The sequence below is a fragment of the Oncorhynchus tshawytscha genome, linkage group LG19 (genome assembly GCF_018296145.1).
Source record: "Oncorhynchus tshawytscha isolate Ot180627B linkage group LG19, Otsh_v2.0, whole genome shotgun sequence".
Classification (NCBI taxonomy): Eukaryota; Metazoa; Chordata; class Actinopteri; order Salmoniformes; family Salmonidae; genus Oncorhynchus; species Oncorhynchus tshawytscha.
The window spans coordinates 45,897,047-45,922,936 of record NC_056447.1 but is presented as its reverse complement, the minus strand read 5'-3'; the positions used below and the strand labels follow the sequence as shown (position 1 = coordinate 45,922,936).

The 25,890-nt window shown below is 41.3% G+C and overlaps 2 protein-coding genes across 2 annotated transcripts; both read left to right on the top strand.

The window, feature by feature from the left end:
- The first annotated feature begins 2,356 nt into the window (after nucleotides 1-2,356).
- On the top strand, nucleotides 2,357-7,941 carry cav2 (caveolin 2). Its single transcript, XM_024380070.2, has 3 exons — nucleotides 2,357-2,807; nucleotides 3,760-3,947; nucleotides 5,502-7,941. The coding sequence occupies exons 1-3, from the start codon at nucleotides 2,658-2,660 to the stop codon at nucleotides 5,650-5,652; spliced, it is 489 nt and encodes a 162-aa protein (XP_024235838.1). The 5' UTR covers nucleotides 2,357-2,657; the 3' UTR covers nucleotides 5,653-7,941.
- Nucleotides 7,942-9,265: 1,324 nt separating this feature from the next.
- On the top strand, nucleotides 9,266-20,167 carry cav1 (caveolin 1). The gene is made up of 3 exons (XM_024380069.2): nucleotides 9,266-9,541; nucleotides 10,329-10,499; nucleotides 17,936-20,167. Exons 1-3 carry the CDS (start codon nucleotides 9,506-9,508, stop codon nucleotides 18,275-18,277), a joined length of 549 nt encoding a protein of 182 aa, XP_024235837.1. The 5' UTR covers nucleotides 9,266-9,505; the 3' UTR covers nucleotides 18,278-20,167.
- Nucleotides 20,168-25,890: the final 5,723 nt, after the last annotated feature.

Below are 25,890 nucleotides of genomic sequence, written 5' to 3'. Positions count from 1 at the left end.
TATCCGACCCTATCCCAGCCAACTAGCCAGCCAGGCCTCCCTTGTTGAATGCTTGGCTGTCAGAAAAGCCCTGTGTGTTTAATCCTAGGGATTGTTGGTTTGTATTGTCGCACCACGCTTGCTGACTGGGTTTCTGCCTCGCTGTCACACACACACACACACACACACACACACACACACACACACACACACACACACACACACACACACACACACACACACACACACACAGCCCTGACCTACTTTTTCTATATACAAAGGCCCCTGTTGTTTATACTAGGTCCACTCTGCAGACAAGAACACCCAACTGACCTTGTTCATCAACAAATAAAATGCAAAGTGGTGGACAAAAGAGTTGACGGTCACACACACACACATATGCATACATGCTGGTCAGGTTCCAGGCATAAGCAACATAAGTAATAGGACTGGGAATGGCCAGGGATCTCAGGATACGATATTATCACGGTACTTAGGTGCGATACGATATGTATTGCGATTTGATACTGTGACTATATTGTGATTCGATGTTCCAAACATATTGCTCATCATATGTCTGCTGCAGAGAGACAAGAGTCATGAGAAAATAAGTTTTAAATCAGTCATAGAAATAAAAGCACTGAAAACAATTTGGCTTCCTGTTTAAAAAGATGATGGAGGACAAGATGTGAAGGAAAAATACTGGAGTTGTGGTGCAGATACAGCCAACTAGCACAAAAATAATATTGCGATTTTATCAAAATGATACGATATATTCAAAATAATAATATCTCGATATGTAATATGTAATTGTATGTATTTTTTCCCCCCATCACTAATAAGCAATCGCTTAGGGCCCCGTGGCCACTAGGGGGCCCCTGAATAAAAAACAAAATGTGGTTGTGCATCAGCAGTTTATCTCTTGTTATGTCAGTCACTGACAGTCATTCTATTAGCCCATGTTAGCTAACCCTTTGTAGATTGGTAAGTTTGTCTAGCCAGCTATCTAAACTTGTAGTAATCATGGTTGAATTTCCAACCGGGCACATAGGGTACGTGCCCAGGGGCCCTGACTTCTAGGGGGCCCTCATTAATTTGTTATTCACTCTCACTCAGAGGTCATATTAACATGGCATAAGGCATGGCACACTGTGTAGAATTGCAGGAAATTAGCTGTAAAACTGTAAATGTTTCTCTCCACCCCATGGCAAAATTTGTAGAATTGCATGAAATGAGTTATAAAACTCCTAAATCTTCTCTCTGCCGAATTGCAAATGTGGAGAATTGCAGCAAACCTGCTTTAAAACTGCCACATGTCCTCTACCCCTTCCATTACAAAATGTGTAGAATTGCAGGAAATTAACTCTATAACTTCTATTTTTTCTGTCCACCGTCAAGAGAGGGGCCATTAAAATGTTTTGCTCGTGAGGTGGGAGGGCCCCACAACAAAATGTTGCTTAGGACCCGCAAAAGGCTAGGCTCAGCCCTGAATACATGCATGCAGGCACACACACGTGTGGTATATGTGGTCATTAGAAATGCATTTGGGTCACTGTGAGAATAATCACAGCAAGATGTCTTTCCCACTGTATGTATATCCTGGTTTTAAAAATCTGAAGACAGAGCGATTCTAAAATTGCTCCCAGGTATGTTCAGAAACAGCAGAGAAAAAGGTCACTGAACTCAATCAGTGCAATGAATTTGCATGAATATCATGATGACTTGCACAAAATGCACTCAATGTTTGTTTATGCTTTCTGTACAGGTAAACAGCCTCTGTAGGCCTACTCAGTTGCTGTGTAACCCAACGTTTTTTTCTCTGCCACAAACACATACACACATACATATACACGCACACACACACACACACACACACACACACACACACACACACACACACACACACACACACACACACACACACACACACACACACACACACACACACACACACACACACACACACACACAATCCTCTGCCTCAGACATCACACCATAAAGGGTTTTTCTCTACCAGGGTGGGGGTTGGGAGCACTACAACATTCAAACATAGCCTCTATGTGTGTCCATGTGTGTGTGTGTGTTTGTATTTTTTTATATTTCCCAACCTCACATGCAGGTCTCCCTTGTTTCATCCTCCTCTCCTCCTCTCTCCTCCACATCACTCTTATTTGGAGAGTGTGTGATAGTGGATGGAGACAGGAACAAATAGAGCAAGAGGAAGTGAAGGAATGAGACCATGATGATTGAGACTGATGATTGAAGCTCTTTGTGACTTGGCACTCAGACACCACATGCTTATCTGAATGGGAATGAGTTTTTTTCTAGGGTGGTCAGTGTCCAGTTGATATACATATTGAGATATTAACAAATAATGTCCATTACAATCTTGCAAGATTGGCCTAGTTCAATATAGGCTAGTTCAGATAACTCGATTCTAATCAGACAAATGTATAAATAAATACAGTGTCAAAGACAAAAATGTTTGTCCTCTAGTTTAACATTTCATGGCGACATGACTTTTGCTTGTTGTGTCTACTACCCCACATTGCGCTGCTTTCCGCGCGGGGCGTGGGTCCGTTTCAGATGCGCACTGCACGGGCACAGTTCTAAATGCAAAGAGCGCTCCCAGCTTCTGACCAACGACAGCTCTACGCCGCGGTGACTGTCAAGTGAAAATGGGTCTCGAAAAGGTGAATTACGAAACGAGCATTATCATGGACGAGGACGAGTTCAACAGATCAATCGAACCGATTCTGTCGAAAAATGACAAAGTATATGCGGCGATTCCAGACCGAGATCACAATGACATAAATGCGCACTTAAAGGTAAGCTACCCTATCAGTGTATCAGCACACCGTGCGCTTCGGGTTTCACAAAGTAAACTACAGTATGTGGATATGCCTATATCAAGCCATAGTTCGATACTTTCATTATGTCATTATTACTTTGCCATAAGTAATAAAGTAATAACAACATTGTATGCTGTGCATGCGTAATAGCTGCACAAATCATTGCTTTTGCCTATGAGTATAGTTTATAAATTGGCTGTGAGTTTTCATTTGGAGTTTTCTTATCCATCCATTTCCTGAACCAACCTGGTCTCAGAGCATTTCGGATTATTCTATACGTAAATTCAAGATCCCACGTTAGTATGATATGTCACGTTTCCTATGTATTAATTTGTGTATTAATTTGTTAATTTGTGGATGTCCGTCACCCATTTTTTATTATATGTTATGGATTACAATTCATATTATATGTTACGAATTTGCAAAATGGATTTTTTTTCTGAAAAACACATGATATGTTACAATTTCTAGATAGACTAGGGGTTAGGGTGAAGGTTAGGGTTAGTGTTAGGGTTAGGGGAAGATTTAACTAACATGCTAAGTAGTTGCAAGGTAGCTAAAAAGTAGTAAGTAGTTGAAAAGTTGCTAATTAGCTAAAAGTTGTCCAGGATGAGATTCCAGCTTGTAACCTTTGTGTTGCTAGACATTTGCATTATACGCCTACTCATCCACCCCAACCAAACACCCAATTTTCGTTTTTGCCTTAAGTAACCATCTGTCTTATTTAACCATACCAAATGTAACATATCATACTAATGTGTGTGTGTTTCGGATTTTTCATTTACTATGTTACATCTAGTCTATGAGACCTGGCTACCTGATCAGACACTTCAGAAACATCTGATTGTTTGTTTGTGATTTTACAGGACAGATGGTGACAGATGGGTATATGAATGAATGATTCCTGACAAGATGTCTCCTTCCCCAGGTTGGTTTTGACGATGTGATAGCAGAGCCCAGTTCGAGCCACAGCTTCGACAAAGTATGGATAGGAAGTCACGCTGTCTTCGAACTGGTCAAATATGGCTTCTACCTAATATTGACCACCATCCTTGCTGTGCCCATGGCGTTTATCCTTGGTATTGTCTTCGGGGTCTTCAGCTGTGTTCATATTTGGTATGAACATCACATGCTATCTTGTTGTTTCGGTGCTTGGCCAAGGGCCAATGTTTCCTTTGCCTGTTTTGCTGCTTAAATGTTTTGTCCCATTGATGACAGAGAGGGTGATATACTGCGTGTCAGTTTGCACAGTTAAGCTGCTATATTGACATTAACATAAGCTATTTAGTTCACATCATAGGGAGGGTTTGAAGTGTTTTAACCTGATTTTGGTCATCATTTGGTAACCTTTCCATATGCAGGTATATAGGCCTATTTTCCATGATGTACTATTTGCGTGCCAGTGGTCACAGGTGCCTAAAATACCACTCAAAAACTATATTTTGGTATTTGTTTCATTAGTCCACTGTTGATACAGTTCAGAAATGTTTTGCATGTCAACAATCAAATTGTCAAGATATAGAACACAAAAAAATACAGAAAGTGTCACAGTATGATGTGTTTTGCTATATCAACAGTGGTCGAATGAAAACAAATACCAAAAGATGGTTTTTGAATGGTATTTTCCTTTAAGTTGTAGGGATATCGTGCAACTTGTTACATTCACAAACTGCCTGAGAGCCACTTAGTAGGCTGGCTACTTGCTGAAACAACACCAAAAGTGAGGCACTGTGTAAAAAGTTAGGAGGAATGCAGTGTTCCAGTAGTAGTGGAAAAATGCCCCCATAACCCCTGCCAGACAGTTGGCATTCTAGTCTGCCTTGCAGCACCATAGGCCTATTTTCAGAGGAGAGTGGGACATTCCACTAGAATAGATAGGCTACATATTGTTTTGGGCATTGTTTTGTGGGCATGTCACAAAGAAACTTTCATCTGATCTTTACTACAGTTTCTGGACTCATTTCTCCATGTCTCAATGTCTCAGTCTCTCTACAGAATTTATTCTGCTTAAAGCCATTGTATGCATCCCAAATGGCACCCATAAGGCCCATAGTGCTTTGGTCAAAATTAGTGCACTATATAGAGAATAGGGTGCAATTTGGTACGCAGTTATTGTGTAGAGGAAGAGGAAGTCGGCACTGTCTGTCACAGCTTTTATGGCGGATAAGCAATGTAAATATGGCGTTGGTGACATAGGCAGAAATCAATAGAGGGTGGAATGGCAACTGTAGCAAATAGTTGACCCTGTGTCTGGTCAATAGATGGCTGGGGTTTGGCTGAGTGTTACAAGACACAGTGGCACTAGAGAAAGGCACATTGATAACAACACACTCCTTAGCCTTAATACATATTGCAGGCTACAAGCATTCATGAAAGTCTGCATTAACTGTTTACGATTATGAATATCCCAAAGGGACAAATTAAGACGATGAAGAAGGCTGTGTGTTGAATGCATGTTAAGAGGTACTCTGCGGTCTGTAACAAGCACAACTTGGCTTTTTCATGCACTTGATATTAAAATCAAGGTTATAGGTTTCTCATAATGTAATACATATACGTATGTGTAATAGCTATGCACGACTACACAATATGTGCACTGGAAGAATACTGCATGTTTGTGATGCACAGTTGAACCTGTTGTTGTGGTCCTTCCTTTTCTCCTCCCTTCAGGGTGCTAATGCCGGTGGTGCGGAGCTGTCTAATGGTGCTGCCCTCTATCCAGGTGGTCTGGAGCAGCCTGACAGACATGCTCGTCACCCCCCTATTCCACAGTATGGGCCGGTGTCTGTCATCAGTTCACGTCAAGACCACAGACAACTGATAGGGGCTTTCCTTCCCTGTCATGAAGACGCACAGAGTGGGGAAAGCCGTGGGTCGGATGAGAGAGACTTAAAAAGGATTTATTTAAGGCTCTAACTTTTTTGACATACGTCTAAGTGGAAAAATAAGATATCCTTTACTCATATTTGTGTTGAAATATTTAAGCTCTTTATAAAGCCAACATCAACACTCCATAATATCTGCTAGAATTATGATATAATCATTTATAAGAAGGCTAACGGCTACCTGTAAAGTAATGATATGTTTATAAGTGGTCATAAAGGTTGATTGGGGTAAACTTCCCTTAGACAACACCATGACACCATCTGGGTAATAACATGATCCAACACAATCATTTATATCATGTGGAATTTCACAAAAGATTAATAATAAGGTTTGATTTTTATAGAAGTTATTGTGTCCAGCTTTATAAAGGGTTTTTATGTATACTGCCAAAAGGACCATTTTGAATTTGACCAAAACAAATTCTTGTCATTCCATAGTTCTGATTCTAAAGAACTGTTTTAATCATATTCGATCAGATCAGGGCAACATGGTTTTTGACGATAAGGCATCATACCATCCCTGACAGCAGACATGTAATATTTGTGTCGTTTCTGCTTTTTATGTGATGTATATATAGCAGAGAATTCAGCTGGAAATTGAATGAATGAATTCCTTCATATGTTTTCTGTAATAGAGTGTACATAGATCCAAGATTCTGGGATGCAGCTTATTGCATACTTGAGCAGCCTTATTTTTCTACTGCTGTGTTGAACTCGCAGTGCTTTGGATATATTTTTGGGCGTTAGCTTTTATACTAAGGGGCAGTTTCCCGGACATAGATCATAGATTAAGCCTAGAAATTCTCTATTAAGCTTCCTTTTTGTCTCCATTATGCTTGCTTTTCTGTGTCCGGGAAACCGTCCCTAAAAAACCTACGGTAAAAACCTAAGACAGTTATATACATTTAAACAAGAAGTGGACTAAATGTCCAATATAATATAAAACACGAGTATTGGCTCTCTAACTTACTATTTATAGGCCACGCACATTTGTCATGTTTCATGATTGTCCATGTTTTGATTGAAGTCATGAAAAAACTGGACAGAACTTGCTGCTTGTGTTCCTTAAGATAATGAGGTGAATACACTCCAGTTAATTATATTGAGTGAAGCCTTGATACACTTGTCAGGTACATGGCCTACACACTTAGAAAAACATAAAATGTACTATCTAGAACCTAAAAGAGTTCTTCAGCTGTCCCCATAAGAGAACCATTGGAAGAACCCTTTTTGGTACCAGGTAGAACCCTTATGTGTTCCATGTAGAACCCTTTCCACAGAGGGTTCTACATGGAACTCAAAAGGGTTATAATTGGAAACAAAAAGGGTGCTCTTATGGGGACAGTCGAAGAACCCTTTTGGAACCCTTTTTCTAAGAGTGTAGGTGCTGCTGAGCTTGTTTTTAGCAGCTAGTAGTAGCTAGCGTGCATGCTTTACTTCAAAACCCAACTATAGAGAGAATCTCTACAGACAGATATCTGACAGAAATATCTGGCAGATGGTGCCACCAGTTTTTCGCAGCTCATATCAATATTAGGACTCACACAAGACCCTGTGCTTTGTTTCACCTTTTACTGCAGTGTGCTGAATCAGGGTCACACTGAGTGTTTCTTGGTAGTCTTAAACAAATCTACTTTGAAACAAAGGTATACCTCACACATGTGGTTATGGGCTTAAAAAAGACACCTGTACCATGTCAGATATAGAGTTGGAATGTATTCATTCATGGAATGTATCCCATTATTAGCCTTTACATACATCACAGAAGACTAAAATATCAACAACAAAATCATTTGACGTAGAAACACCGGATTTTCTGTTATAAAATACATGTATGTTTATTCATTATGAAATTATAAAAATGATTAATAACATTCCACCCATGAGGCCACTAGAGGGCAAGTTTGTCATTTGACTGCAAGAAAGGGACAATCAAGCGCAGAGGTTCTCTCAGTGACTTCTAATCATTCGGCTATAAAGCAAGACAGTTCACAGACCATGTCTGTACTTGGCTGAGTTGGTTCTTCTCTACCGAGAGAAAATTGCAGGTGGGATTGTATCGGTGTTGAGTTTGGGCTGGAGTTTTTTTTAATGAGATGAAACAATGTAGTAAAAATGGAAAACGATATGATTCTAATTCTGCTCAACAAGTATTCTTTGATTTGTGTAAAGTACCAAAAATGACCCTTTTCTTCACAAATAAAGATTCTTATTTCTAAAATGTTCTGAGTATTGCTATGTCTGTCTGTCATAGAAGGTAATGAGAACTGATAGGAGGGCTAGGGTAATGTTTCTCAGTCTCAGTGCCAGAGAAAAGTCATAAATTACTAACTGAGCTGGTCTGATTGCACAAGACACAATCCTATATAGAGAGGAGAAGAGCTGCCTCTGCCTGTGGGCCTATGGAGCATGACCTGGGGCTCAGTTTATAACCTACAGGTTTACACACAGCACAATACTGACTTGGAGGAATATTATATAACGATAATCTGCAGGTTTACACACAGACAACATTCTACTGATTCAGTAGAATGTGAAAAATATTCTATCCTGCGATGATGATGGTTCTACAACGTCCGTCCAGCGAAATTCCCCAGATTTATGAGTTGTTTGACTTATGAGCCTTCAACGTGTCTGGGTCAACACATGTACCTTCTGCCTACGGTTATCCCCCTGGTTACAGGCCTTCAGTCTAATGTGAAGTGTATTCATCTACTTCTCTCTGTTCCCTGATGCCAAAGACAAGAGGAAGGGGTCTTCTTTCTTCTATATTTGGGTACTCACTGTGTGATCTGGAGCCAGAAGGCATATTTTCCAGAACCATCTATCTTGCACAAATAGCACTGATACATGACTGATAAGAAAAAGCAGCTGTCTCCCTTTTTTGCATACAGCAGTACAGTTTTCCCCTCGGGGACATTAAAGAACCTTTTAATACATGAAAGCTGGACACAGACTTGTTGCATAGTCTAGACCTTAGCTAACTCTGCAGTAGATTCCCACTGATCTGGTTCTCTTCCCTAGAGAATAGCTACAGTCAACTTCTAGTGACTGAGTTCTGCAATGAAGAGGGACAGTACTGTGTAGCCTAGGTTACCAATTACAACCCCCATAAACTCTTTCACACACATACACACACAAGCACACAGGCTGAAAATACCCCTGACATGACTGTTATGTCTCTGGGACTGATGTCATTTCCAAACCAAGCTGAGTTGTTTCCCTGAGCCGAGAATCAGATAAAGGAATGTAAACAGACCACCATGACCAGAACAGGTTCATAATCGTGACAGAGCATAGGGCTGGGGGATACCAATCTCTCAGTTTATTCAGGAACGACATCAGCCAGCAGAAACGACACATAGTACACACACAGGCCAAATTGAAAACATAATCTTAGTAGTTGAACAGATCAGGTCAGTTTCTCCACCACTAGCTCCTGCGTAATGTGTTGAGCAGTAGGTTAATGACGGGTTACACTCTCATCCCGCTGCACTGCTTGTCTAAACAGGTGACTACTGAATGAATAAGAAGAGCATTCATTAAGTCCATGCAGAGGCACGCCGAGATTTCTCACTCAGGTCTCTCCGGCGCCTTAACTTGAATTTAGCGTTCAATGAGCGCAACGTAAAGATAAGCGATAGGATTTGGTAATATCCCCGGAGGAGCCCCCAAGTCGTTAACAAACAGTCCCCACGCCTCCTTCTGTTGATTTGCTCCCTCTGTTAAGCTGACACGGTCTTGCTTCAACAACAAACGGGTGTGTTAGCACTTCAGGCGCGGGACAGCATGACTGGCGGACTCAAGGACGGCGAAACTGACGAGGTAAGGTTTTCTTTTGGACTCTGTATCCTGTCACAATCCAACTTTTTATTTTACAGTTTTTATTTTTACTGTATTTATACTTTTATTATGGATATTGAATAATCTGTGAGCAACACATTTTCTCTGGCTCGTTCTCATTGTGACATTTATCGAACATGCCCTTGGAAGATTGGGAAACTGGAACATTTTTAACTCCAAAGCGCTAGTTGCCAATCTTTTTTGGCACCTAGTTGTGAACGTTACTCCCACTCCTACTGGGCAAATGTGCATGCCCCTCTCGTCTCCATTAGCACGGGCATGATATATTTACAGTTATTTATTAACTAGCCTACGCTTCTAAGATTCTGTACGTTATTTCATTTTTAATCTACTTGAAACACACATTTTGTGCGCACTTAGATGTCTGTCAAAGTTTTGGTTAGATCGTTAATTATATTAGACTAAGTCAATCGCAAATGCAATTTCCATTAAAAGTTGATGACTGTTTACATTAGTGAAAATACGCTTTTGATGCCTTATGTGAGAAAGGTTCTGCGTTTAAAGAGAATGGCCAGCCGAACGATCTTTACGCACGCATTGTGTGAGCGCTTGGAGATGACCCCTTGCGGTGAGAAACGGATCTCTGCTATTGAGGGGTGTGGTGCTACTCTTTTAAAACCATCTCAGGCTGGGACAGGCTGCTAACTCTGGTGCGCTCCGGTCAAGTCGACCTTCTCTGCCTCTCTGTCCGTCTCTCCACTAACTTATAAATTTATAACGCTTCTCTTCTTCACCTCCGGACCCACAGGAATTTCTGCACTCGCCGTTCATCAGAAAACAAGGGAACATTTATAAACCTAATAACAAAGACATGGATAATGACAGTATGAGCGGGATGAAGACGATGCAGGATGTCCATACAAAAGAGATCGACCTGGTGAACCGGGACCCCAAGCACATAAACGACGACGTTGTAAAGGTGAGTCCGTAGACGGTATATTTACCCATGAAGGGAAATAATTGTTCATGGATTTTTTCGCCTAGTAAGATTTCACTTTGGATCCTTTAATTTACTTTATTTATTAGACTGGTATGATACTATTATACTGTTTTTTTTTTTATCAAATCGTGGTTTAGACTAAAACTAGTTCAGTTCCAATATTGCATGTGAGTTGGTTTTGTACTTGGACACATTATATTATGAATGTTCCCATTATAATATACCCAGGAAGACTGGAAATTGTCACTCGCACGATTACTGGGCAGGCTAGGAGCTGCTAAATACGCACAGTAAGCTGCGCGCGTACCAAAGTAGTGGTTGGTGGATCGCATGGCATTCTCGTGTGTAGACTATACTATGAGTTTTTCGGATTCATGACCCCAGTTTACAATGGTTTACATAGATCAGATTAGGTTTGTGAAGGCCTCAACACATGCGTAAATGTGATGCGTACGCAGCAGCGTCTCTTGCCTATTTTGCTGGTGCGGCTGTAGTCTTTAGTTGAACATCCTTGCTCCAGTTTTGGAATGGAGGAAACATCACGAATTTTCTGTTGTTTTAACAAAAATGTTCTTACAGTCCTTGTTTTATAGTTACACGTGCCTCATATTCAGTGAGTGCGTTATTGCAGAGCAAACTTATTTCCAAAGTAGACTCCAACCACACTGTGCCCATTTTGTGTTTATGTAAACTATGAATTTGTTGAGAGAAACCCTCGCTGACGTTACTGTGGTACTTGTGAAAACGACCTGTCATGCGTTGGTGGGAACAGAAAGGCTCAGGTGACACAGTCAGAGGTTGTGTCCCAAATGGCATCATGTGCCTGTTCAAAAGTAGTGCACTACATAGGAAATACGGTGCCACTTGGGACATAAACTGTCCGTCTATCCTCATGTCCAGCTGGGTTATTGTTTCATCTGTAAAGAGTCAGTTACCACTGGGAGAGGGTCAGCCGTTTGAAGTAGTGAACTTTGCCTTCATAAAACTGGGAAACACCCAAGTAGCTGCAGCAGCAGGCAGGCCAAAGGGATCTCCCTCTCTCTCCCCTCTCCTCCCCCTCCCACTGCTCTGTCCTATACCCCCCTTTGTCTCTCTCCCTCCCTCTCTGCAATTCACAGGGATGCGTCAACTAGGGAGCAATGACCACATTCTCCCAATTCAATTCAATTCAGGGGGCTTTATTGGCATGGGAAACATATGTTATTAACATTGCCAAAGCAAGTGAAGTGAATATACAAAAGTGAAATAAACAATAAGCTCTCACCCTTGTCTCCTAGTCTCCCTCCTTGTGTGCAGTTTCTCCATTTCATTTCAATAAGTTTGTTCATATAAAAATATAATATTGTATGTTAATGGTAACAGGGAACCCAACCCACACAATTTAGATAAAAGTAGAGATAATTGTAAAAAAAAAAATGTTTTACCTGTCTTGCAGTAATCCTCTCTCTCTCTCTATCTCTCTCTCTCTCTCCCCCTTTCTCAATTCAAATGGGTTTATTGGGCATGAGAAACATATATTTATGTAAGTCAAATAGATAATAAACAAGAGTGAAATAAACAATAAAAAAAAATAAAAAATGAACAGTGAACATTACACTCTCTCTCTCTGTCTCATTCTCTGGCTTCCTACCAACCCATTGTGACAGTGAGTCAGACTCTCCAGTATGCTCAGAATAGAATACAGCCTTATGATTCTGCTCTTTTAATCAAATCTACAGACCGCTAGTGTAATCATCTGAAATCACATGTTTCCTCCCAGGCTATAGAGGTTTGGAGTTCTAAATGTCGTCAATGGAGGTGTGTGTTTGGGATGCCCTAACTATGCTGCTATTATGCAGAACACACACACACACACACACACACACACACACACACACACACACACACACACACACACACACACACACACACACACACACACACACACACACACACACACACACACACACACTACTCTCTCTCCTTCTGCAGAACCATGTGGACCAGTAGATCTTATAGTTGGAATTTCGGCAGCTGAACTCCCTCAACCGGCCACATGAAATAATCACCATCAATGAAATCCATGCAGAGTTTGGAGAGTTTGCCCTGGGAATAGAATATTTTCCTCTCATAAAGGCTGGTTCTTTATATAGCCTATGGCCAGGCAGCCTTCTGTTAAACCCCGATGGGGCTGAATCTAAGCTGAGCAGACATACCCACGGCCACACTGTGCAATGCAGACAGCAGCGATCGGCTCGCTAACCAGCCGCTAGTTAACATCTCCCTGCCAAACTCTCAAGAATGCCGGGACTCCCTGAGGGAGGCAGGAGGTACATTATATTGGGAAATGAAGACATTCAGGCTTAATGGACAAGCTGAGGCAGTGTTTTCCTTAGATTGTCCAGGCGGGGTGTAAACAAAGGCCCAAAATCAACATTCAGGGCTAATTTATTCAGCAACAATTTCAGTTGAAATCAATTGAAGCCAAATTATTTCTTTTAGGTGGGGGCAAGCAGAGCTAAGTAGGGATGGACTGCCCTACTTACACAATGGTGGAGGAAACACTGAACTGAGGCATTCAGCACTCTAGGGACAGAATGGAAAAATATATTACAGGTCTCTCTCCAGATTTCAGCCAACCAGACTGCTCACATGTTGTCCCTGAGAACTAGTTTGTTGTACTGTATGCCAAATCCCTAAAGGGGTGATAGGTGCTGAGACATTGTATCTATCTAGCCAAACATGACTTGCCCACCAATAAATTAAGAAAAAAGAAATAATGTACTTCCCTCCATATTACCTAGGGGTGTTTCTAATGAAGAATGTTCTTCTCTGTCCACTATAGTTCAATCATCCATAGCAAAGTTATAACAACTGCCTGAAAAAAATGGGATCTTATCTTATATTTATGTTTTTCTAAACTGGGCTTTAGAAAAACATAGGCACTCTCATTTACAATTTAAAAGCTTTGTAGTTTGTAGTGAATTTTTGAAAAGGTTACATTTCAGCTGCTGGCAGCCCTCATCAGAACCATTCTACACAGACCTCTCATTTATTCTCCATCGAAGTGATGGAAGCTGTGTCTGTGAGCCGACAGTGCCTTCGGAAAGTATTCAGACCCCTTGACTTTTTCCACATTTTGTTAGGTTACTGCCTTATTCTAAAATTGATTAAATCTGGGAGTTTTTACTCATCAATCTACACACAATACCCATAATGACAAAGCAAAAACAGTTATTTTCTTTTCTTTTTGCAAATGTATTAAATATAAAAACTGAAATATCACATTTACAAAACTATTTAGACCCTTTACTCAGTACTTTCTTGAAGCACCTTTTGTAGCGATTACATCCTCGAGTCTTCTTGGGTATGACGCTACAAGCTTGGCACACCTGTATTTGAGGAGTTTCTCATATTCGTCAGATCCTCTCAAGCTGTGACTGTACTTTTCTCTGTCATGATGGACGCACAGCTATTTTCAGGTCTCTCCAGAGATGTTTGATCGGGTTCAAGTCCGGGCTCTGGCTGGGCCACTCAAGGACATTGAGACTTGTCCCCGAAGCCACTCCTGCGTTGTCTTGGCTGTGTGCTTAGGATTGTTGTCCTGTTGGAAGGTGAACCTTTGCCCCAGTCTGAGGTCCTGAGTGCTCTGGAGCAGGTTTTCATCAAGGATCTCGTTGTACTTCATCTTTGCCTCAATCCTGACTAGTCTCCCAGTCCCTGCCGCTGAAAAACACCCCCACAGCATAATGCTGCCACCAGCATGGTTCATTGTAGGGATGGTGCCAGGTTTCCTCCTAACGTGAAGACTGGCTTTTAGGCGAAAGAGTTCAATCTTGGTTTCATCAGACCAGAGAATCTTGTTTCTCATGGTCTGAGAGTCTTTACGTGACTTTTGGCAAACTCCAAGCGAGCTGTCATGTGTCTTTTACTGAGGAGTGGCTTCCATCTGGTCACTCTACCATAAAGGCCTGATTGGTGGAGTGCTGCAGAGATGGTTGTCCTTCTGGAAGGTTCTCCCATCTCCACAGAGGAACCAGAGCTCTGCCAGAATGATCATCAGGTTCTTGATCACCTCCCTGACCAAGACCCTTCTCCCCCAATTGCTCAGTTTGGCCAGACGGACAGCTCTAGGAAGAGTCTTGGTGGTTACAAGCTTCTCCCATTTACTTCTTCCAACTTCTTCCAGAATGTTTTTGGTACCCTTCCCCAGATCTGTGCCTCGACACAATTATGTCTTGGAGCTCAACGGACAATTCCTTCGACCTCATGGCTTTGTTTTTGCTCTGACATGCCCTGTCAACTGTGGGACCTTATATAAACAGGTGTGTGCCTTTCCAAATCATGTCCAATCAATTTATTTTACCACAGGTGGACTCCAATCAATTTGTAGAAACATCTCAAGGATGATCAATGGTAAAAGGATGCACTAGCAGAGGGTCTGAATACTTATGTAAATAAGGTATTTCTGTTTTTTATTTGTAATAAATTTGCCAACATTTCTAGAAAACCTGTTTTTGCTTTGTCATTATGGGGTAATGTGTGTAGATTGCTGAGAAATGTATTTTATTTCATCCATTTTAGAATAAGGCTGTAACGTAAGAAAATGTGGAAAAAGTTAAGGGGTCTGAACACTTTCCAAAGGCTCTGTACAATACAGTACTCAAGATGTATGGCTCTGTACAATACAGTACTCAAGATGTATGGCTCTGTACAATACAGTACTCAAGATGTATGGCTCTGTACAATACAGTACTCAAGATGTATGGCTCTGTACAATACAGTACTCAAGATGTATGGCTCTGTACAATACAGTACTCAAGATGTATGGCTCTGTACAATACAGTACTCAAGATGTATGGCTCTGTACAATACAGTACTCAAGATGTATGGCTCTGTACAATACAGTACTCAAGATGTATGGCTCTGGAAAATGAAATGGATGTTGCTGGGTTTTGCAGCGTAAAGAACGATGAGATTTATATTAAAGAGCTTCACCACCAACTGTTATTTTATCCTATAAGTTTAGCCTGTTTAGTTTAGCAAGTCCCCTGTGTACACCGTGCTGGAAGGATTGGCTACTGAATAAAATGAACAAAGACCTATTTTGATATTGAAAATGCATTTTTACTTGAAAATGCACTGGTCACAGGTGATGTTAAACCCTCTGACAGCGACACGTCTCTCGCAGACAAAACACACACGCAATAAGTAACTGTAAAATAAATATTTGCTGTATCATGGGCTTGGTAGCAAAGAAGAGAGTAAAGGAGAAAGAGAGAGAGAACGAGAGAGGGGTAGTGCGAGTGGTAGTATGAGAGAGAGAGTGGGAAAAAGATAGAAAGGAGAGAGAGCACGCATGTGTGTTTTTCCACTTTACAATCTGCACTAAAACGTGTATGAGGTCATGGGTACTTGAGAGGCACGTCGCAAACCCATCGATCGCCTGAGAAGTCTGTTTACACTAAAAATAAATAAATGTCATGGTTTACCTCACTGGGGCCCATCCGGCTTCTCTTTATTACATGTAGGTACTAGAGACCTCCACATATACTGTAGCTGGGAGGACTTTAATACAGGATCTTGGATGCTCTTAGGTGGTGAATATAAACTGAACTGCATTAGAGAGAACTCCAGGGTAGAGACGGGCCTTGTAAACTGAACTGTATTAGAGAGAACTCCAGGGTAGAGACGGGCCTTGTAAACTGAACTGTATTAGAGAGAACTCCAGGGTAGAGACGGGCCTTGTAAATTGAACTGTATTAGAGAGAACTCCAGGGTAGAGACGGGCCTTGTAAACTGAACTGTATTAGAGAGAACTCCAGGGTAGAGACGGGCCTTGTAAACTGAACTGTATTAGAGAGAACTCCAGGGTAGAGACGGGCCTTGTAAACTGAACTGTATTAGAGAGAACTCCAGGGTAGAGACGGGCCTTGTAAACTGAACTGTATTAGAGAGAACTCCAGGGTAGAGACGGGCCTTGTAAACTGAACTGTATTAGAGAGAACTCCAGGGTAGAGACGGGCCTTGTAAACTGAACTGTATTAGAGAGAACTCCAGGGTAGAGACGGGCCTTGTAAACTGAACTGTATTAGAGAGAACTCCAGGGTAGAGACGGGCCTTGTAAACTGAACTGCATTAGAGAGAACTCCAGGGTAGAGACGGGCCTTGTAAACTGAACTGTATTAGAGAGAACTCCAGGGTAGAGACGGGCCTTGTAAACTGAACTGTATTAGAGAGAACTCCAGGGTAGAGACGGGCCTTGTAAACTGAACTGTATTAGAGAGAACTCCAGGGTAGAGACGGGCCTTGTAAACTGAACTGTATTAGAGAGAACTCCAGGGTAGAGACGGGCCTTGTAAACTGAACTGTATTAGAGAGAACTCCAGGGTAGAGACGGGCCTTGTAAACTGAACTGTATTAGAGAGAACTCCAGGGTAGAGACGGGCCTTGTAAACTGAACTGTATTAGAGAGAACTCCAGGGTAGAGACGGGCCTTGTAAACTGAACTGTATTAGAGAGAACTCCAGGGTAGAGACGGGCCTTGTAAATTGAACTGTATTAGAGAGAACTCCAGGGTAGAGACAGGCCTTGTTAACTGAACTGTATTAGAGAGAACTCCAGGGTAGAGACGGGCCTTGTAAACTGAACTGTATTAGAGAGAACGCCAGGGTAGAAACGGGCCTTGTAAATTGAACTGTATTAGAGAGAACTCCAGGGTAGAAACGGGCCTTGTAAATTGAACTGTATTAGAGAGAACTCCAGGGTAGAGACGGGCCTTGTTAACTGAACTGTATTAGAGAGAACTCCAGGGTAGAGACGGGCCTTGTAAACTGAACTGTATTAGAGAGAACTCCAGGGTAGAGAGGGGTCTTGTAAACTGAACCGTGCAGTGTCTGAAATGTCACCATATTTCCTATATTGAATTGGAACAGGGTGCTGGCTGGTTCTGACCAAAACCAGTACTTGGGAATAGGTCGATGGCTCTGACCAAAAGTATTGCACTATCTTGGGAATAGGGTGCTGGCTATTTGCCCTCTGATTCAGACACTTCTACAGTATGTGTCTCTGTCTTGTGTATCAGTGTCTGTCAGGAATGTGAAGAGATGGTTTAAGAGGGTAGAGAGAGTAGGAGGGCCTCATACAGCATGTGTAGCAATCACAAAATGTTTTGTGAAGGGTGGGGTAGGAGGGTGGGAGGGAGGGTAGTTTGACCTGGTTTGACTGCTCGTACCAGTCACTATGAGGAGACATACATCTCTTGTAATATTTCTAGTACTTGTGTAACTTCAGAACAGGGGCACAAATGTATGGGAGGGCAACATCTGTTTTCATTTTTTAAAATCTTGTTCATCAGTTTTTTGCTTTGAGAGTGACTGTCTAATTGAATCATTGCTGATTCCTTGATTTTAACAATTACTCTTCTCTCCTGTCAGGTGGACTTTGAGGATGTGATTGCAGAGCCTGCAGGCACGTACAGCTTCGACGGCGTGTGGAAGGCTAGCTTCACCACCTTCACAGTGACCAAGTACTGGTGCTACCGTCTCCTCACTGCCCTGGTGGGCATCCCACTGGCGCTGGTCTGGGGCATCTTCTTCGCCATCCTGTCCTTTATTCACATCTGGGCGGTGGTGCCCTGTGTCAAGAGCTATCTGATCGAGATCCACTGTGTCAGCCGCGTCTACTCCATTTGCGTCCACACATTCTGCGACCCGCTGTTCGAAGCCATGGGCAAGTGCTTCAGCAGCATCCGCATCAGCACCACCAAGGGGGTATAGAAAAGACGAGGAAGTGAGGAAGAAGAGGAAGAGGAAGGGAGGAAGGGAATAAGGAGGGGAGTTGTGGAAACCATAACTAACACAGATTGAAAGGGGGGAGAAGTCACCAGAAGAAAAAAAAAGAGAGGGAACAACTTCTACTAAAAGAAGAGGTGAGACATTTCCAGTGCTGTGGTAGGGATGTTGGAGGTAAGGGGACCAAGTAATAGAGAACATCTGGCCCCGCTTCTCTTTCTTCCTAGACAACAATGGTTTCTCTCTCCAGTGCTGGTTTAACCAACAGGGGCACAGGATTACATTGAGTGTCATTCCTTGGGCTCTTTGTTTTTCTGTTTGTTTTTATTTTATTTTTTTATTCTGTATTTGTTAGTGTTGTTTATCACTGCAAGAGCATCACGCTAGCCCCCCCCATCCATTCCTTCCATTGTTCCAAAATGTTGTGTGACCCTCTCTGATTATAGCTTGTTTAATAGGGGGTATTGATTGAATGACTGGTAAGTTAATTAATTGATTGATAGGCTCATATAATGGATGTTGGTGTCCACTCTGCTGGGTTTGTGTGTTTGGGGCCTGTTTTTTGGGAGGGGGATGGTTTGGGTGGGGTGGAGGGAGAGAGGGGGGGATATCCCTGTGCCTGTCCCGCTGCGCTGTTTTGAGAGACAAATCCCACCTGACACAGCACAAAATCCTATACCCAAAACCTTATCAACTCCCCTCAGCCCCCCTACCCCCACTGACCCCCTCTCACACCCCCCTCCCCCATGCCTGCCCTGCCTCCCAGTCTGAAACACTGAACCTGCCCTTGTTTCTGCATGCACCGCCACCGCCACCCCACCACAAAGCCACCGAGCCAACGAACACACTGCTGTCAGTCTATACGCCCAGACAGACACACAGCTATAGGACAACCTCACTCACAGAGCCTGCCCTGCCCTCAGCCCAGTGCCACATCATGACATCATAATCACTCTCTCCATCAACATTCAGCTCCAGTTCTACTACAAGCCAGAGAGACTAAATTCCATGACAACAACCAGGTCTTAAATAGAGTTTTCATATTGTTTCTATGTGACCGAGAATGTTTTTAAGTTTGAATTTGAATCTCGGGAGAAATATCACTTGATCTTTGTTTTAATACATTCACACCTTTTTTATACCATTGAGGTCTCTTCTCTTCTAAAATGGACAGCAGGATTGAACCTTGTATGTTGATACACATTGTGGTAGCTGTAGCTAAATAACCATAGCTTCTAATTCCTACACCTTCTGAAGATGAAGAACTTTTGTTTTAAGCTTTGTTTCAATTTTGTTGTTTTATGCTAGCCTTGCCCAATGTATGCACAAGTTGAGTAGCATTGTCATATATAATCTATTTTGTTTTTTCCCCAAATGAGTTTGGATGAGTTAAGTCCCTGGTTGACTAGTTTGGTCTGGTGTAGCGTTCTGCTTGTTGGCTGTGGACATACACCACCAAACAAGGACAATCAGCTAACCGGTCTCCCTCCCCTGAGACCACTGCTGTTTGACAACGAATGGGAGCATGTTTTTGTTCTATACTGACATGAATCTCACTTTGTCTGCATCCCAAATGGCACCCTATTTCCTATATAGTGCACTACTTTTAACCGAAGCGCAGTATGGGACCTGTTTTAAGGTAGTGCACTAAGAAATATGGTGCAATTTTGGGATGTCTCCTTTGACTCTTTCAGCTTTTGTCTACCTGCTGTCTGTGAAGATGGTAAATATTAGCACGTTGCTTGATTTAATTTGTTTTTTGACTTGATGAAAAGGTCATATGTATTTTTATATTCAAATTGAATTTTTCCTTCCCTTGCTTTTACTGTACAATCTCACATCACGCTGTGCACATTAAACATTTGTATAATCCAATCTGCTAGCCTTCTTGTATTGCTTCTTTGTTTGTGTGGTTTTAGTTTGTGAATCAGTCTCTCTTTGTTGTCATGTGACTTTGATCTTATTTTTTTTTTTGACCTTAGAGAGAACTTGATGTTAGCCTACATTGTGCAAATAAGCCTACAGGCAAAATAACCCAGAACACGGAGCCACTTTAGTGTATATAAAAATGCATTTTGCTCACGGAAAAACCACATGATTTCACATGTGAAATCATATTAAAACATGTGATTTTGGAACACTTCACATGTTATGATATTTCACATGATTACATAACCTTTCACATGTGGATTCAAATTTTCACGTGAATATTTTTCACAATTTCACAGGACTCATTAAGATACAGACTCAAACAGCACTTTTAACATACAGTGGTCACAACTTAAATATTTGACACACAATTACATTGTGTATGTTTATTTACACAGTAATTATTATTTAGCATGTCCTCACCTGGGATTTGGACTCAAAACCTATTGATTCACGGCATTCCAATCTTTGTCTACCATGTCTGTGTCAATGACAGATTTCACCTGTATTCCTACACTTTGGACTTAAGTAAATCTCAGCCTTTAAAAAAAAAAATACACTCAAAAAAATGATTATATTTATCATAGTGATTCAGGAATAACATGGAAACAGAATAATATGCCCCACCAACAATAGACAAATATACAGAAAACCCTCAAAATGATGAAATAAGTAATAGAAATCAATGATGAGAGAATAGTTAGATTAACTGATAAGTAAAATGGCAATGGAGATGGCACTCTTTTACTAAGTGCAAAGATGTATTATACTGTAGGTAATCAATGTGTAGTGAAATGCGAGCAGCATTCCCCAAGTCCACAAGTTTTGAGTTCAAATCCAAGGTGGGGTCATATTGTAACAGCCTGTACTAAGTGATCAGGTCAAATGGAATCATATTTTCAGAATATTACACAGATATAGCTGAACAGGGAACCACTTACTTTGAATGTCCCATATCATTTCATTCCCTTACAACAACAAAAAATGGGAAAAAGCTGTTGAGCTGAAATGTTCACATGTAAAAGAAAAGAGACATGTGAGGTCAGTTGTTCACATGTGAAACCATAGAGTTCACCTGTTAACACCCACCACCCTTTCACATGTGAGGAGAATAATGTGTTTTTATTAAAGGTTTTTCACATGTGAATGCTATTTCACATATGACAGTTTGATTTTCGCATGTGAAACTTTGTTGAAATTTTGCAATTTTTGTTGTCACATTTATTTGACATGAGATCATATTTTCACATGCTCAAATTTGTATTTTCATGGTACGGTATCCCATGTTGAAATTTTGCAACCCCATGTTGTAACTTTTACTTCATATCAGATCGTGTTTTCACATGTGTAGTTTCATGTTATCACATGTTGCTTTTACATGTTGTCACATGTTATCACAATAACGTCACATAAGATCACATGTAACCAGAAACAGGGTAAACAGAAACAGGGAAACAAATAGTTGGTAATATGCACTGCAATGTTTGAGAAAACAGCACCTATTTCAGTCTTGATTTATACTAAAACCATGTAACTGAAGTGCGGCTGGAGGCAAGAAACTCCCTATACAACTCCATATAGTTCCCTTTAAAAAGCATCTTTATTCACTACCAGACTGCCACAGTATCAGTAGCATAATGACCCGGGGAAAGTATTTCAAGTTGCACATGGGAACTCTAAATGTAATACATGTGAACAACTGACTTCACGTCTCTCTTTATTTTTTCACATGTGAAAACTTCAGATCAACAAATAAGGAAATTCAATTATATGGAAGTTTCAAGTTAAGTGTTATGCTGTTCAGCTAAAATAGTGTAAAACATCTTTAATCAATGATAGTATGATTCCATTTGACCTGATGATTTAGTACTGACTTTTCAATAATCCCTAATAATCCCCACCTGGGATTTGCACTCACAACCTATATGGATCTTTCTGCTGTGCCTTAAAGTCTGCATCATTTTTCTGTAATGGAATGACATTCATGTGGTTTTTCTGTAAAAGAGCATCTTCCCAATGGTTTAAGTCTTTTAAAACACAAGCATTTGCTGTAGGCATCCTTGCTGCTCACACTTGCAGATTGTTCCAAAGAGGAGCTCTATCTAGCCTGAGGTAAAAACACTGCATGTTGAGGCTACAACATAATTCTTCTTCTGCACTGTAAGATTGAGCAGTGTTTAAGACTTAGATACACACACAGGGATAACAGTCAATCACCCCACGTGTGTTGACAATATCATTCAAAAAGCTGCTGTATGCCTATTTGGCCATTTACAGAACTTTGCATTGACAGATAAATTTAACTCACAAAGAATCCTAATATTTACTTTTCATCATAACTGTAATTAATTTTTCCCAGACATAAACCCTCCTTCAGTTTGTTTGTATTTTAAGACATAAAGTTGAAGTTGGAAGTTTACATACATTTAAACTCAGTTTTTCACAATTCCTGGTATTTAATCCTAGTAAAAATTCCTTGTTTTAGGTCAGTTAGGATCATCACTTTATTTTAAGAATGTGAAACGTCAGAATAATAGTAGAGAGAACTATTTATTTCAGCTTTTATTTCTTTCATCACATTCCCAGTGGGTCAGAAGTTTACATAGACTCAATTAGTATTTGGTGGCATTACCTTTAAATTGTTTAACTTGGGTCAAATGTTTCGGGTAGCATTCCACAAGCTTCCCACAATAAGTTTGGTGAATTTTGGCCCATTCCTCCTGACAGAGCTGATGTAACTGAGTCAGATTTGTAGGCCTCCTTGCTTTTTCAGTTCTGCTTACACATTTTCTATAGGATTGAGGTCAGGGCTTTGTGATGGCCACTCCAATAGCTTGACTTTGTTGTCCTTAAGCCATTTTGCCACAACTTTGGAAGTATGCTTGGGGTCATTGTCCATTTGGAAGACCCATTTGCGGCCAAGCTTTAACTTCCTGACTGATGTCTTGAGATGTTGCTTCAATATATCCACAGAATTGTCTTGCCTCATGATGCCATCTATTTTGTGAAGTGCACCAGTTCCTCCTGCAGCAAAGCACCCCCACAATATGATGCTGCCACCCCCGTGCTTCATGGTTGGGATGGAGTTCTTCGGCTTGCAAGAAGTTTTCCCTGCAAACATAATGATGGTCATTACGGTGGCCAAACAGTTCTGTTTTTGTTTCATCAGACCAGAGGATGATCTTTGTCCCCATGTGCAGTTGCAAACCTTAGTCTGGCTTTTTCATGGCGGTTTTGGAGCAGTGGCTTCTTCCTTGCTGAGTGGCCTTTCAGGTTATATCAATATAGGACTCGTTTTACTGTGGATATATATACTTTTGTACCTGTTTCCTCCAGCATCTTCACAAGGTCCTTTGCTGTTGTTCTGGGATTGATTTGCACTTTTCGCACCAAAGCACATTCATCTCTAGGAGACAGAACGCGTCTCCTTCCTGAGTGATATGACGGCTGCGTGGTGTTTATACTTGCGTACTATTGTTTGTACAGATGAACATGGTACCTTCAGGTGTTTGAAAATTGCTCCCAAGGATGAACCAGACTTGTGGAGGTCTGAAATTCTTTTTCTGAGGTCTTGGCTGATTTCTTTTGATTTTCCCATGATGTCAAGCAAAGAGGAACTGAGTTTGAATGTAGGCCTTGAGATACATCCACAGGTACACCTCCAATTGACTTAAATGATGTCAATTAGCCTATCAGAAGCTTCTAAAGCCATGACATCATTTTCTCTAATTTTCCAAGCTGTTTAAAGGCACAGTCAACTTAGTGTATGTAAACTTCTGACCCACTGGAATCGTGATACAGTGAATTATAAGTGAAATAATCTGTCTGTAAACAATTGTTGGAAAAATGACTTGTGTCATGCACAAAGTAGATGTCCTATCCGACTTGCCAGAACTATAGGTTGTTAACAAGACATTTGTGGAGTGGTTGAAAAACGAGTTTTAATGACTCCAACCTAAGTGTATGTAAACTTCTGACTTCAGCTGTACCATGCTTTTCAGAGGGACATGTTCTAATACTGTATATGTTCCAAATGATCATGGCAAAGCAATCCATTTTGAGGATGGCCTTTTGCTTACATCCTATGTAACCACTGACAGTTCCGGGAACCAGGCTGACAGTTCCGGGAACCAGGCTGACAGTTCCGGGAACCAGGCTGACAGTTCCGGGAACCAGGCTGACAGTTCCGGGAACCAGGCTGACAGTTCTGGGAACCAGGCTGACAGTTCTAGGAACCAGGCTGATAGTTCTGGGAACCAGGCTGACAGTTCTAGGAACCAGGCTGATAGTTCTGGGAACCAGGCTGATAGTTCTGGGAACCAGGCTGACAGTTCTAGGAACAAGACTGACATATCTAGGAACCAGACTGACAGTTCTAGGAACCAGGCTGTCAGGTCTAGGAACCCAGCTGACAGTTCTAGGAACAAGACTGACACATATAGGAATCAGACTGATAGTTCTAGGGGCCATGCTGACAGTTCTGAGGAACCAGACTGACACATCTAGGAACCAGACTGATAGTTCTAGGGGCCAGGCTGACAGTTTTAGGAACAAAACTGACAGTTCTAGGAACCAGACTGACAGTTTTAGGAACCAGACTGATAGTTCTAGAAATTAGGCTGACAGTTCTAGGAACTAGACTGACTATTCTAGGAACCAGACTGACAGTTCTAGGAACCAGACTGATAGTTCTGGGAACCAGTGTGATGGTTCTAGGAACCAGGCATTGTCAATAGCTCTACACATATAGAGGTTGCCAGCCAGAGTCGCTTCAAATGACTGGTTACCAGAGTTTGTCACAGCAAAATAATCATGCAGCTACAGGATTTGAATGTAATGTTGCTTGATCGGAGGTTAGGCTATTAACTGGACAAAAGTAGGATACAGGAAAAGTGCAATACTGTCAATATAACCATGTGTTAGTTTGGGATTTCAGAGAATTTATGTAAATCAGAAAGCTCATCTGCAGTTCCTGCGATGCAGAAAAATTTGCAGCAACAAAAGATTAATCAAAGTAAGATCCTATGCCTGTAATTGAACAAGAGAGATATTGCAATGTTCCGGCCCACTCTTTTTTTCTATTGTACCATAACTCACCCATGTTGAATATGACAGTACTGGGCCTAGGGAGGTTGAATTAATTAGGCAATGTTTTGCCTAAAATGACATACCCAAGTCTAACTGCCTATAACTCAGGCCCTGAATCAAGGATATGCATTTTCTCAGTACCATTTGAAAGGAAACACTTTGACGTTTGTGGAAATGTGAAAGGAATGGTGACATTTAGATATTAGCCACTAGATGGCAGCAGTGTGTGTGCAAAGTTGTAGGCTGATCCAATGAACCATTGCATTTCTGTTCAAGATGTTGTATCAAGACTGCCCAAATGTGCCTAATTTATTTATTAATAACTTTTCATGTTCAAAACTGTGCATTCTCCTCAAACAATAGCATGGTATTCCTTCACTGTAATAGCTAGTGCAGTTAGATTAGCAAGAATTTAAGCTTTCCGCCAATATCAGATATGTCTATGTCCTGGGAAATGTTCTTGTTACTTACAACCTCATGCTAATCGCATTAGCCTACGTTAGTTCAACCGTCCGCAGGGGAACCACCAATCCTGAAGAAGATTTAGGGATAGTATTTATGTAGCGGAGTTCAGGGCAGGA